Source organism: Prionailurus viverrinus, chromosome C2 (assembly GCF_022837055.1).
Source record: "Prionailurus viverrinus isolate Anna chromosome C2, UM_Priviv_1.0, whole genome shotgun sequence".
Classification (NCBI taxonomy): domain Eukaryota; kingdom Metazoa; phylum Chordata; class Mammalia; order Carnivora; family Felidae; genus Prionailurus; species Prionailurus viverrinus.
Genome location: NC_062569.1, coordinates 7,072,866 through 7,086,974, shown reverse-complemented (window position 1 = coordinate 7,086,974; position 14,109 = coordinate 7,072,866). Strand labels below are relative to the sequence as shown.

Below are 14,109 nucleotides of genomic sequence, written 5' to 3'. Positions count from 1 at the left end.
ACATGCTCTCTTTCAAAATAAATAAACTTTTTAAAAAAGTACCTCTTCCATTTTTTATAGAACTCTTTCTCCCCAAGTGTAATCTTCACTTGTCTTTTGCTTGTGATTTTGTTTCCTCTCCCCTCTTTCCTCCTTTCCTTCCTTCCCTCCCACCCTTTCTTCTTTCCTTCCCTTCTTCTCCTCCCTCCCTCACCTCTGTCCTTCCCTGTAATCACCATATTGGACCCCTTCCTCAAATGGGACCGGTCCCCCCTAACCTGGCCCTTTGCCCAGGAGAACTAGGCTGGGGACGGACAGGGTCTAGCACAGCTGCCCTAGGCTCACATTTGCCCTGAGCTTTCTGTGGGTCTTCCTTTTGGGGGTGGGCTTAATGAGAAGCTGGGGTCAGGACAGAACCCCTGGCTCACTGTGAAGGCCCCAGTCTGCAGACCTGTCATCTTAGCAAAGCACGCTGCAGAACTCTTTTTCAGGTTATTTCCCTCCTTACTTTCCTCGGGCCACGTCTCCTAGAAAGGAGCCCGGACAGAGAGAAGCAAGGAGGCATCTGAGCAGGGAGTTCTTGCTCAGTGGCCCTGCCCTTCCACGGGCTGGACCCGAGTCCCTCTAGGAATGCCCCTGCTTCTCCCCGCTTGAGCACATCTCCAGTTCAGAAGGTTTCAAGCAAAGGCAGGAACCTCGGGCCCCGCCTCACTGCACCCTGCTTTCTCTCTCGCCCACCGATGGTAAGTTCCAAAAGGACCTTGCTAGCTTCTCTCCTCTATCCCCAGCTGCCAGATGGTGCCTGGCAGCTAGCTGGCCCTCAATCAATAGCTGAATCGACTGACTGAATCGACTGTGCTGGGATGTGGCCGTTCCCTAGGTTTGCTCTAGGTGGAGATTCCTTCTCTACTTTTAATTCCTGTGCTCCTTTGGGCAGATTTAAAGGAGGAAAGGACAACAAACAGGCTTCCACATCCCCACCTCTACCCAGAAGGCGGTTTTCTTTTCTTTTTTTTTTTTTTTTTAATTTTTTTTTCAACGTTTTTTATTTATTTTTGGGACAGAGAGAGACAGAGCATGAACGGGGGAGAGGCAGAGAGAGAGGGAGACACAGAATCAGAAACAGGCTCCAGGCTCCGAGCCATCAGCCCAGAGCCTGACGCGGGGCTCGAACTCACGGACCGCGAGATCGTGACCTGGCTGAAGTCGGACGCTTAACCGACTGCGCCACCCAGGCGCCCCATGCGGTTTTCTTTTTTAATGTTTATTTATTTTTGAGAGACAGAGAGAGAGAGTGAGAGACACAGAGCGTGCATGGGGGGAGGGGAGAGAGAGAGGGAGACACAGAATCTGAGCCGTCAGCACAGAGCCCTACACGGGGCTCGAACTCACGAACTGTGAGATCACGACCTGAGCGGAGGTCAGAGGCCCAACCGACTGAGCCAACCAGGCGCCCCCCAGAAGGCAGTTTTTAACTTTAAGGAGAAAAGGGCCTCGCGAGCTGTTCCTTCTCTATGGCAGCCAGATGCCCCCGTACTGGCGGATTAGAGATGGTCCTGGAACTCTGCCGACCCTCTCCGCTGAGCAGGTGAGTGAGTGAGGACAGCGAGGCCGTGGGAGCCTGTGGAGTCAGCTCTACCCATCCCCCCCACCACCCCGTGTTCCCCGCTGCTCCTTCACACCAGCGTAGGATGCTCAGGTGCTTCCTGTCTTTGCCAAGCCAGACCTGCCAAGGCCCCAGGGCTGCCTCATACAGTTGAGCAAATTATATACCACAAAACTCCCAAGGGGACACAGTTCGTAAAGACTGTGGTGTGATTATGGCGTCTACCGGGGCTGTGCCTTACCCAATCTGCACAACCACCCGTGGCTGTCCTGATGGGCCTGTGTGCTCTAACTCTGTGAGATCCTCATGGGGACAGTGAGGCAGGCAGGCAGGGGACAGATCAGGTGGGGCTCAGTAGGCTTTGGACGTTATCTAGAGGGCACCGGGAGCCATCGAGGCCTTTGGGCGGGGGTAAGATATGCTCCCAAATGAATAAAGGCTCGAATAATAGAACGAATAAACATCAGCCAGAACCAAAGAGCCTGGTTCCCAGGCTTACCCTGGACCTCCAACATGCCCCAGTCCCCAGGGACGAGAGCGTGGTATTTCTTACCAGCTCCCCATTCATGCGGAGGGCCTCTGCCAGTTCCAGTAAGAGGGACGCCCGCTCACTGGGCTGCATGGAGGGCCCGCGGAGTTTCTTGCCTTCTTCCGTCTTCCGAGTTGGTAATTTTATGATCATTTTCAGCGTCCTTATGGCTTCTGGATAGTCCCCACACTTGTTGAGGGCCCTGGCCTTGACCAAGTGGTAGAGGGGGTGGTCTCGGACCTAGAGGAGCAGAGTGGAGTGTGGGGCCCCGGTTCACGGCTGCTGCTCAAGGCACCCGGACTGGAGAAAGCCGCGGAAGCCCACCGAGCCTGCCCTGGCCTTTGGCCCGCAGAAGGGTCTGAGGGATGCCGGGAGCTCCTGGGGCCTCTCCCAGGGCAAGTGGGGGCTGTTGGCCAGCTGGGCTTGGGGAGGCGGGGGCGGGGCGACTGGGCACAGAGGACCCCCACCTGGAAGTTGTGACTGACGCCCAGCTCTAAGCAGTGGGAGCACATGGCAAAATTGCCCTGCGCCAGGTAGATGTGGGACATGAGGAGGTGGGCGTCCACGGAGGTGGGGTCCAGCTCCAGGCAACGCTGCAGGGTGCTCTGGGCATTCTCTAACTCTCCTAGAAACAATAAACAGACCTCTACATCCAGGGGTCCCTGGGGGACTCCCAGGACCCAGTATGTAGAGGCAGAATGAATTTTGTGTGTTCCGTTACCCAGAAATACACGAGTTGGCCATTTCACCCAGTTCTGTTCTGTTTCGCTCAGAGGTCTCTTCTTGAAATTACAACTACCCAGACAAAAGCCTGGAAACTCAGACTGTGGGGCAACCCTCGAGGAGATGGCTGAGGCACGTCACTGCTCTGTCCAGAAGCTCCGGGGGACACTTAAGTCTCGAGTCCCACACCTCAGAGCAGAACGGAACCTAACAATAGCAGCAACTGTAATAGCCCCGTCTTACGAAGCACTTGCTTTATGCAAAGCACTTTTGGAAAGTCGGGGTTACTATGTGCCCAGCCCTGCAAGATGGGCGGTATTGTCTGTGTCTTTTAGATGTAGAACTGGAACCCAGTTACGTGAGTAACTCAGCTTGCGAGGGACAAAGTCAGCATTTGGACCCAGGGCCATCGGCTCCTGAGGCTGAGCTCTGCCTACCTTGGCGCTCAGGGGCTGAGGGCTCTCCCTGCAGCCAGACTGGCCCCCAGCCAGCAGCAGTGCAAGCCCAGGGGTGGGGTGCAGTGAGCTGGTAGGAGAGTCCCCCTCTCTCTCCATCCAGGTCCCGCAACAGCTCCCGCTCAGGGCCCATAACCCGGCGGGGAGGGGAGCAGCTGCTTCTGGGTCCCCAACTCCCTGCTCCTTCCATGTGCGCTGCTGCAGAAATGCAAAGATGTCACTATGGCAACCTAAGCGGCTGGAGACCTTGCTTTGGCCCTTAACTTGCTTGTTGCCAGCTGCCCGCACCCCTGGGGGAGTGCTCCTGCCCTTGCCTCGTACCCAGGAGCCCCTGAAGCTTGTGGGGAAACCTGGAAACCCAGATGACAACGGGGAGGCCCACGGATGAAGACAGGGTCGGGGGAGGGGCTGTCTCTGCTCGGTGTGACCCACGCCAGGCCGTGCCAGAAGCCAGACACATGCCATGGCATTTGGGATCCTTCGGAAGCCCCCAGCGCACCAGAGATCAGCCTGCCTTCCAGGCAGACTGGGGTGCAAGGCCACAGGTGGAGAGTCCTCAGAGGGGACAGCAAGGTTCCCCCGGACGCGTCTCCCCTTTCCCTCTCTCTCCAGGACCTGGGTCTCGAGACAGAAGCTGGAAGGACATTGCTCTGGCCACCCTGAGGCTCTGAGAGCCGAATGCTACAGGGTCCCACCTCCCCGTGATGCCCTCCTGCCCACCTTTTAATAACTGCGACCCTGCCGGTTCCCACCCCCTCCCCCGCTTTGGTTTCCTCCACGGAATTCCTGTGTCCTAACAAACAAGGCCGCGTGCTTCTCTGTTCCGCGTATCGTCTATTTCCCCTTACTAGAATGCAGACCTCATGAGGGCATTTCTGCCTGTCCTGGGGACCAGTGGATCCTGTGCGGAACTGAAGTTCAGCCACTTCAGCCGCGGTACCCCGCGCAGAGCGAGCGAGGAAGCCTCCAGTAGCAGGGCGGGTGGGAGAGACCCCTGCTGGCGAGGGAAGTCAGGCCGGTTTCTGGGGAGTGGAGGCCAGGGACGTGGCCGGGCCTGGTGAGGGTGTGTGTGTGTGTCTGTGTAAACCGCCTGAGGCAGGGGGCTGCGACCCCCGGGGCGGTGGCTGAATGGATGAGCAGACGCGGGCTCACCTGAGAGGTACTTGACCTGAGCCATCACGTACAGGGGGTCGATCAGAGCTGGCGCCGCCTTGACGACAGGATTCAGGATCACAGCGACTTGTTTGAGAAGTGGAGACACGATCTGGCCCGGCGACCGGGGCTGTAGGAACACGGGGCCTGGCTGGACGGTTTGCCCCATTCCAGAGAGACTCCTAAAGCTCTCAGGAAACACTCTCTCAGTGAAGGAATTTTACTTTCTTATCCAGTCCGTGCCATCTGGTGCTACCGCGGAAGCTGCAGAGAATGGGGACTTTGTTTTGCTGACGGTTGTGTCCCCAGTACCTACCACGGCGTCCGGCACACGGTGGTGCACTTAATAGATATTTGTGGAATGACTCATTACGTGGCACTGGGGGGGACATTACGATAGCAAGATAAGATCCTTGCCCACGGAGAATCTTGACTGGCTGGGCAAATAGGCAAACAAGTAAAGCAGGCAAAGAAGTAGAGACTAACAGACTTCTTAGAAGACTTGTGGGGGAAAAGGGAGCTGGTTATTGTCTAGGATAAAGGCAGAGGCGTGGAGCAGTGCCCTGTTCCCGCGAGTGTGGTCTGTGGGCCAGCAGCAGCAGGACCCCCTGGGGGCTGTGCTGACAGCTCAGAGCCTGGAGCCTGCTTCAGATTCTGTGTGTGTGTGTGTGTGTGTGTGTGTGTGTGTGTGTCTCTCTCTCTCTCTCTCTCTCTCTCTGCTCCTCCCCGGCACACGCTCTGTCTCTCTCAGTCTCTCGAAAATAAATAAACATTAAAAAAAAAAAATTGAAAAGCAATGGGTCCCCGAACTTCAGGGGCTCAGAGCCGCCTGCTGACGGGGCCAGACGAGGTCTTTGCCCCCGTCCAGGCCTATGCTCCAGACCCCCGCCGTGCAGATGGGACTTCCTCTAACCTGCTTGGGGCAGAAGAGCAAGTACTCCCTGGCGATGCAGACCAGGAAGAGGGGGTCCAGCTTTTCAAAGTACTCGGAGCCCAGGGGGAGGCCCTGCATGCCGGCGAAGTGCAGCCCCGCAGCCTCCTTCAGGAGCCCGGTGGCCTCCTGCTCCCCCTTGTGCTTCCTGGACGCCAGAAGGGCCTGGAGGAAAACCAGCACCTGGGGGAGGCAAGCCCAGGTCTCGGCACCAACGCCAGCCGGGCCGTGGGGAGGCGAGCGCAAAGCAGGAGTCCGGCCGTGTTGGCCGCTGGGTGCCGGAAACTGGGGCGAGGGGAGGGCCGGGGACACAAGCCTGGAGCGGCCCGCGTCCCCAGGGAGCTCTGACCTCAGACTTCCCGAGACACTGCTGCACCTCCTTCATAAATTCCAACTGCTGTTCAGCCTCCTCCAGGTGGCCGTCCAAGATCTGGCACCAGATGATCCCTGGGAACGGGGCAGGACAAGCGTGAGGAGCCAGCTCGGACACGGAGCCGGCAGGCCCGCGGGCCAAGAGCAGGGATGAGACAGCGGAAGGACGGGCGGCTGTGCAGGGGGCCTTTCCCAACATCTCCGCAAACGTAAAGAGCGATGCTCGCTCCTGGTAAAGAATTCGAGGCACGAGGCGGGCAGGGAAGCATATCCCTAGCTCGTGCTCTGCCTTTAACCATGCACCGTGGCTGGGACATTTTATTTAACTACTGCCCCGTTGAAGGACACCTCATTTCGCATCTAGTTTGCTTTCGATGCTTAAATGCTCCAGTGCCACGGTAAACATATTTCCGCGTTCTAATTCCTGCAGTCGAGTTGATTGGTCAAAGGGCGTGTATATCTAAAATGTTGATAGATAAGGCCAACTTGTCCTCTGGAGATGTTTGAATTAGTGTTACTGCCAAGAATTTGAAAGTAGCCTTTCCCCACAACCTCCACGACGTGCTTTACTCTTTGCCAGTGAAAACATGAAAAACAACTCATTTTAGTTCCTTTTTTTTTACCAAGAGGGGAAAGGAGCATTTTTCCATACATTTAATGCCCCTTTCCTTTCTCCTGTGAATCTCCTGTACCTAGCTTTAGCCTGATTCTTTTTTTTTTTTTTTTAATTTTTATTTATTTCTGAGAGACAGAGACAGAGCACGAGTGGGGGAGGGAAGAAGGAGAGAGAGAGAAGGAGACACAGGTTCTGAAGCAGGCTCCAGGCTCTGGGCTGTCAGCACAGAGCCCGATGCGGGGCTCGAACCCACGAACCGTGAGATCATGACCCGAGCCAAAGTCAGACGCTTAACCGGCTGAGCCACCCAGGCGCCCCTAGCCTGATTTTATTTTAGGGCGATTTGTTTTCTCTTCATAAATATTAAGATTATTAACCCTTTATAGCAAACATTTTCTACCAGTTTGCCATTCACCTTTTAACTATTTTTCACTGTCTTTTGCCATCCATTAGTTCTAAAGTTTTACATAGATCCGTAAAATATTTTCTTTTAGGGCTTCTGAGTTTCCTCCAGGGAACCCAAGTCCAGCTGAACTTTTATGTTTAAATGTTTAATTCACCTGGGGCTTTTAAATTAAAAAAACATTTTTAAAAATAATTTTTACCCCTGATGTGGGGCTTGAACTCACGACCTCAAGATTAATAGTCACATGCTTTACCAACTGAGCCAGCCAGGCGCCCCTGAAGTTTATTTCTGAATATGGTGTGAGCTGGGAACTTCCCTTTACGTTTTTCATACTGGATAGCCAGATGTCCAACCATGAATTGTTGAAACCTACCGCCATATTGGTTTGAAATGTCACTTTATTTGTAAGACCTGTTTCTGTTCTGTTTATCGCCTTGTTTACTCCAGCATTGACTTGGAGCTGACGTACCTACTGGCGTTCTGTAATGTGTTTTGAGTTTGGGAAGACAAATCCTTCTATTCCTACTACTATAAAAGAGGAATCTCTTTTATAGATATTTCTTGGTCATTTTGGTGTATTTATTCCTGACTGTCTTCCTAATGAACATCCTGGTTTTTCACTTATATGCATCCCGCTATTTGGCTCATCTATGGAGTTAATTTACTTTGCAATCGTTATTTGTAATGTTCAGTAACTTTTTCGTTCTCTACAATCTTTGCCATAGTAGCCTCTTCTTTACTTATTGACTGACATTGTAGCCTCTGAAAACCCTGGTGTTTTAGTGGGGGGTGGCGAAGTCTTTTCTGTATCTGGCTTTAAACTTGGCTCCTCAGAGGGCCTTGGCTTTGCATGGTCCACTTGGCCCCTCTTTCAAACTGTTAGCAGATTTACAAACGGACTAGACTGATGAGTATTAGCAGCTGAGGCAGATTTCCCAAATTGTTAAGGTCACTGTTTTTCTGGGCACTGGACTTCCCTTCTGGCTGACTGGCGAGGGGGCTCCCCTGAATGAGGAAGTGGGGAAGGACTGAGCTGGGTGGGGGCTGTCCTAGGGGGTGTGGCCTGTGTGTGGAGCAAGTCTTTTTGTCCTTCATGTCCCTGGTGGTGGTGGGAAACAGGGGCTCTGCTCTGCTCCCTCCTGCCCCACCGCCTTGAAAGGTCTCCTTGATTCCATTCTCTGGTCCCCCTGTCATCTCGCTGACTGCCCCGTGGCTTGTGTAGCTCCCAGCCTCCAGCGACCATGAGCTTGCTTTTTTTTTTTTTTAATGTTTATTTTGAGAAAGAGAGAGTGAGAAAGAGAGGCGAGAGAGGGAGAGAGAGAATGCCCAGCAGGCGCTGGGAGCACAGAGCCCGAGGCGGGGCTCAATCTCACAAAGCGTGAGATCATGACCTGAGCCGAAACCAAGAGTCAGACACTCAACCGACTGAGTCGCCCAGGCGCCCCTTGTTATTTGTCAACTTTTGTTTTTCTTGGAGCTCTTTGGGAGAAAACGGGTCTGCTCGTTTCTTTAGCTGCCCCGTCTGTGTACCATGTTGGCATACGGCTTTCCAGAATGGCTTGTCATTTCCTTACTTTTGATGCTATCTGTTTTATATCCTCTAGAAATGTGACGTTCTCAAAGTTTCTGGTCCACCAAAGGCAGCTTTCTCTCTTTCTGGGGCTGCGTTATCTTTTCAAAACGTCTTCCGGGATTTTATGGGTTTGGAAGTGGAGGAAGATGCCTGGGCTCACGGGTCAGCTGACGTGGTGAACGACCTCTCAGATAACCGTGCTGTGCTGGCGAAGAGCCTGGACCATAGAGAGAAGTGGCTGGACCCAAAAGACACGGCTCCTGAGAGCTGGGGCAAGGAGCCAGCCTGCCTTGAGCCTGGGACCATACAGTTTCCTCAGCCAAAATTAAGTTGCTGGTTCAGAGTTCACCAGACGCCGTAGATTTGAAGGCTTAAAAACAAAATGTGTAAAAGGAAAATTGGGGTCTGGGAAATTTGCTGACCTTTCTCTAGAGCGGGGTGGGCGGGCCTCTGGACAGACAGGGAAGTAAAACTCTCAAAACTATTGCTCTGGTGGCCTCTCAGCTCAGGGCCTGCAGAGGGAGAGTCTAGGGGCTTTGGGTTGGGGTGCTCCCGGACTGGGACCCTCTCCACCACTGGCCTTGCCGGGCCTGAGAAGAGGCAGGGCCCCCGAGCGGAAGGGGCAGGCTGCTGGTCCTCCAGGGGGGTCACAGTGTGGACATCGGAGGTCTGATGCAGATCCGAGGGGCTGTGGCCACACTCTGACAGTTCCTGTGTCTCTTACGTCTATGCTTGCTGATTCATGGGGTGCCTGGGTGACTCAGTTGGCTGAGTGCCTAACTCTTGATTTCGGCCCAGGTCATGACCCCAGGGTTGTGGGATCGAGCCCCATATGTGGAGCCTGCTTGAGATTCCTTCACTCCCTCTGCCCCTCCCCCACTCTCTCTCTCTCACACACACACACACACACACTCTCTCTCTCTCTCTCTCTCTCTCTCTCAAACAAACAGACACCAATTCATGGAATGGCACCCCATCGTACAATGTACTCCAAAACTCACACACCCTCTAGGGAAGATGCTTCCCAGCGCCTCTCTTCTGGACCCACGGAGGCTACCTTGCGACCTGCCTTCCCGCACCCCCCACCCCCTCCCTTGCCCGGACCGCATAGACCTGTCAAGGCAGCCACACTGCTCTCGTCCAATTTCATGGCCTCCGAGTACCACAGAGATGCCTCCTTCACTTGGTCCTGTAGGATGAAGAGATAGCCCAGCTCTGTGGCCACGTGGGCGTAGGCGGCTGAGGCCACGAATGTGCGCTCAATGAAGCCACACACCAGCTGCAGAATCGCCTGGTGCCTTCCACACTGCAAGGAACGGACATGTGGGAATAGGGAGACCCGTCAGTCCAGCTTGTCCGAGCAAGGCCGTGTCAGAAATGGGGGACACTTTGGCAGTCCCATTTCGGGTGCTTAGGAGAGACTAAGAGGGGCCCATGACCCATATAGCCGGGGCTGTGCACTTGTCCAGCTTCCAAAGCCTCACACTGGCCACATCTGTGGAATTTGCCTCCAGGAACGGGGCCCTCCAAAGGGCCCACCTCCTGTCTGAGTCGCCAAGAAGTTTTTCAAAAACTGAAGGGGGGGCAGAGCCCTTTGTGCCCTGTTGGTGGGACGTGGCCCCGAGGGCAGCCATGTTCCCGGCCGTGTGTGGAGAACGAGCACAGAGAAGCAGACACAGGTGTGTGTCCCTGAGGGAGGGATGGCGTCCCAGTGGCATTCAACCGCACGGTTCTGGTTCCTGAGGCCCCACAGCCACCCCAGATTTTGCAGCAACTCCTTCTAGTCAATGTGCTTTGGGGCTGAAGGGTCTGACAGAGACAGACTGTTTGGCGACCTGGTCTGTTTGCACCTGCCTCATGGCAGAGGGGGTGCGGGCAGGCCCGACTTTCCAGGTCACTTCCACAGAGAGACAATATGGCAGTTGGGTGCCCTGGCACCCCGAGCTAGAGGCAGGCATAGCTCTGCCGTGTAACAGCCACAACACTGCTCTCTTCCCCCAAATAAGGAGCCTCCTACTCTAAAAGCACTGTCAGACCCAATGGCTCTGATCTTTACAGCGTCCCTGAGTGACATCCGGGCCAAGGAAACGGAGTGTATGAGACACAGGCGTTGTTCAGAGGCGGGTAGGGGCCGCTAGGTATGGGCCATCGGCCTGAGAGGCCAAGTTGGAGCCAAAGAGGGGAGGGCAGGGTCCCCGGGGGGCTCCCGGGGGGGGGGGCATAGGACTCCCCTTAGGAACACCCGGCCAGAAGCACGATTTCAGAAACCTGGAAAAGAGCCTTCTTACCAGCCTGCTAACCACAAGGATTTTTTTAAGATGGAGGTTTGGATTTTGGGGCTCTCTTGTCTCCAGTGCCTTAATCAGGTTTCTAACATGATTGGCAGCCTGTGGGGACAAAACAGACAACGTCAGAGGCAATATATAAAGTGGAAGCTGGGCAGAGGTTCACAACCCCACCGTCCCTTAGCACCCCCTGGGAGATCTTAAAACACCCATGCCCAGAGGCCAGCCCCAGAAATTTGGGTTGAACTGGACTGGGGTGGGCCCAGGCACCAGTATGATTTCAAAGCCCCGTAGTGGAACTTTCAGGAGCTTATGCACCTAAGAGCTGGCAGTGCCCCTTTGTTCATGGATTTGCGAAGAGAAGTTGCCCTTTCGGACCCACCCGGCCAGAGCCAGAAGCCAGCTGTCATGGTGCCCACACAGCGGCTGACCAGGCCGGCGGCACATCACCTGGGCTGGCCCAAGAGCAGATGGTCATGGCGAGTCCCTGGCCTCGAGCCTCTGCTCCATGGTGACATGAGTCACCACACTGGTGCCCCCTTGTCATGCCAGTGAATCCTCTCAAAGGCCCTGGAAGTCAATAGAGCTGTCTGAATTGTCCAGTCCAGCAGACAGAGGGTCAGAAAGGTTAGGTAATTTGCTTGAGGTCACTCAGCCAACCGGGTGACTGACTCCAAAGCCTTTGTCCTTTCTGGTTGACTCCTCTGTCCATTCCCTACCGAGGAGCGAGGAGCGGGGAGTTCTTAGTTCCCGGTTGCAAAGAAGTGCCAGGAGTGAAACCCCGGATGGGGCAGGTCTACTCTGCTCAGTCAGTGCAAAGCAAGCTTAGCACTGAGCAGCCTGGGCCAGGGAGAGGTGGGGGGTGAAGGACGGGCATTCAGACAACTCTGCCCCTAGGATTAACCCTCAGGCCCCGGGAAGGCCTGCCCAAGGCTCCTGGGTTGCATGAAGTTGAAGACAGGCCCATCGGTTCTCTGGTTCCTACCCAGCGATGGTGCTGGGGCCTCTTTTGAGGGTTCCTTCTAAACATGGACTGTACCCTCTGTCTCACCCCACCGCACAAAACGCACAATCTCAGAGCTGCGCAGAAGGAACCGGAAGCTTCTTCTTCCTATCATGACCCCTTAGCGACTCCTGATTTGTCACGCTTTTCACAGAAGCAGTGTATTTACTCAAAAGGCAATGTTATGGGTTGAGAATGCAAACTCTTCTTAAAGATAAAAACCTATCCTGGTATTGAGGTTTTCACGAAGAAGTGTTTCTGTGTTTGGGGGCTGTTTTGGGTTTCTGTGGAACACTACAGGGCTTAGGAGCAAGTTTGGGGCTAGGCTCTACCTGGCCAATACCTGCTTTTTCGGCAGACCTACATCATTGGAAACACCTAATAGAGTATATGCGGGGTTTCCTTTATTCACAGAACTATGTGTTCGATAAGACATCTATCTGCTAAAACTCTGCGAAAGACCTAAGAAATTTAAAAAATCTTAGGTAGTGGAGTATCCCAACAATCTGTACAATTCTAGGGTGTGCTGGTTGAGGGGTGAATATGATTTGGACTCATTCACATTCAGAGGCTGTTTGAAATTGAGAACGAGGCAGATGTATCTACTCTGACCCCTAAAGTACAAAAATTGGATCCCCAAGATTACAGGTGGGGAATTTTTGAGGTACGTCCATATTCAAGTGGAGATCAAAGATGCCCAACAGAAAGAACTCTGGGTTATTTTGAAGATTAGATTTGGACTTAGGAGGAACTATGGTGATTGGCAGTGGAAGGAATCACATGTGAAAATCCTTACATAAACATTTATTGACTTAAAAAAAATTTTTTTTTAAATGGCATTTCATGACATCAGGCACTGTTCCAAGCTCTCCCGTTTGTCACCCCGTTTAATCCTTATAACAACCTCACAAAGTGGTGGGAATTTTCTCCACTTTATGAGTGAGGATCCCAAGGCTTATCCAGGTGAACCTGAACCACAGTCAACTTCACTGCCGAACCAAAGAGCAAACCAGAGGACTTCCCCTTGACAGGGAGTAGGAGGGAGGGAGGGAGGGAAGGAGCTGAGATCCAGGGAGCACCCTCCAAGACCCTGGGGATGAGGGCACTAAGAGGGCTTCCTCTCAGGCTGTGCGTGTTTCAAGGTCTGACTCCTGAGTCTTGAAAGAACTTACTATGGTTATGTTTCCTTCTCTTGCAAGTTCATGCACAGCTAGGATTTGGCAGGCGTCAATATTGCTTTCATCTTTTTCTAGGATTCTGAAATAGGAAGAGGAGCCCCATGAATCGAGAGTATTCACAGGCAAGGCCAGGGTGATGTGGCAGCCACTTCTGATTGTCTTGTATTATCCATTCTACCCTTCTCCTTCTAATAACAGAACTCCCAGGGCAGCACCTGGGAGGCTCAGTAGGTGAAGTGTCTGACTCTTGATTTCAGCTCAGATCTTTTTTTTTTTTTTTTTTTTAATAGGCTCCACCCCCAGCGTGGAGGGAGACCAGGGCTTGAACTCATGATCCTGAGATCACGGTCTGAGCTAACGCTCTGGAAAACAGTGTGGAGGCTCCTCAAAAAATTAAAAATAGATCTACCCTATGACCCAGCAATAGCACTGGTAGGAATTTACCCAAGGGATACGGGAGTGCTGAGGCACGGGGGCACTTGTACCCCAATGTTTATAGCAGCACTCTCAACAATAGCCAAATGATGGAAAGAGCCTAAATGTCCATCAACTGACGAATGGATAAAGAAGATGTGGTTTATATATACAATGGAATACTACTTGGCAATGAGAAAGAATGAAATCATGCCATTTGCAGCAACATGGATGGAACTGGAAGGTATTATGCTGATAAGTCAGTCAGAGAAGGACAGATACATGTTTACACTCATATGTGGATCTTGAGAAACTTAACAGAAGACCATGGGGGAGGGGAAGGGGAAAAAAAACAGACAGGGAGGGAGGCAAACCACAAGAGACTCTTAAATACAGAGAACAAACTGAGGGTGCATGGCGGGGGCGGGGGGAAGGGAGAGTGGGTGATGCACATTGAGGAGGGCGCTTGTTGGGATGAGCACTGGGTGTTGTTTGTAAGCCAATTTGACAATAAATTATATTCATAAAAAAAAAAAGATCTGAGCTGAGATCAAGAGTCAGATGCTTAACCAATGGGCCACCCAGGTGTCCCTTCAGCTCAGGTCTTGAGCTCAGGGCTGTGAGTTCAAGCCCTGTGTTGGGCTCCGTGCTTGGTGAGGAGCCTACTTAAAACAAACAAACAAACAAACAAACAAAATAGAACTCCCCACTTGGCTGGGCACTTGCTACCCAGAATAAACACTACATCTCCTAGCCTCCCCCTGCAGCTTAGGTGTGGCCCTGTGACTAAGTTCTGGCCAACAGGATGTGAATGCAAGTGCCCCAGGTGACGTCCAGCTGTACCCTCACAGCATATGCCTTCCATTTCTTCTCTTTCCTCCTTCCTA

General features: G+C 53.2%; 1 protein-coding gene across 1 annotated transcript in view; it reads right to left on the bottom strand.

Annotated features, from left to right (window-relative positions):
* TTC21A (tetratricopeptide repeat domain 21A) overlaps positions 1-14,109 on the bottom strand; it is a 36,873-nt gene that overhangs the window by 12,380 nt on the left and 10,384 nt on the right. Inside the window, exons 7-14 of the mRNA XM_047873916.1 lie at positions 12,803-12,887; positions 10,631-10,729; positions 9,456-9,648; positions 5,725-5,822; positions 5,358-5,558; positions 4,445-4,574; positions 2,582-2,739; positions 2,139-2,354 (exon numbers count right to left, since the gene is read on the bottom strand). Of these exons, the coding sequence (XP_047729872.1) occupies positions 2,139-2,354; positions 2,582-2,739; positions 4,445-4,574; positions 5,358-5,558; positions 5,725-5,822; positions 9,456-9,648; positions 10,631-10,729; positions 12,803-12,887 (1,180 nt within the window). The remainder of the gene's footprint in view (positions 1-2,138; positions 2,355-2,581; positions 2,740-4,444; positions 4,575-5,357; positions 5,559-5,724; positions 5,823-9,455; positions 9,649-10,630; positions 10,730-12,802; positions 12,888-14,109) is intronic.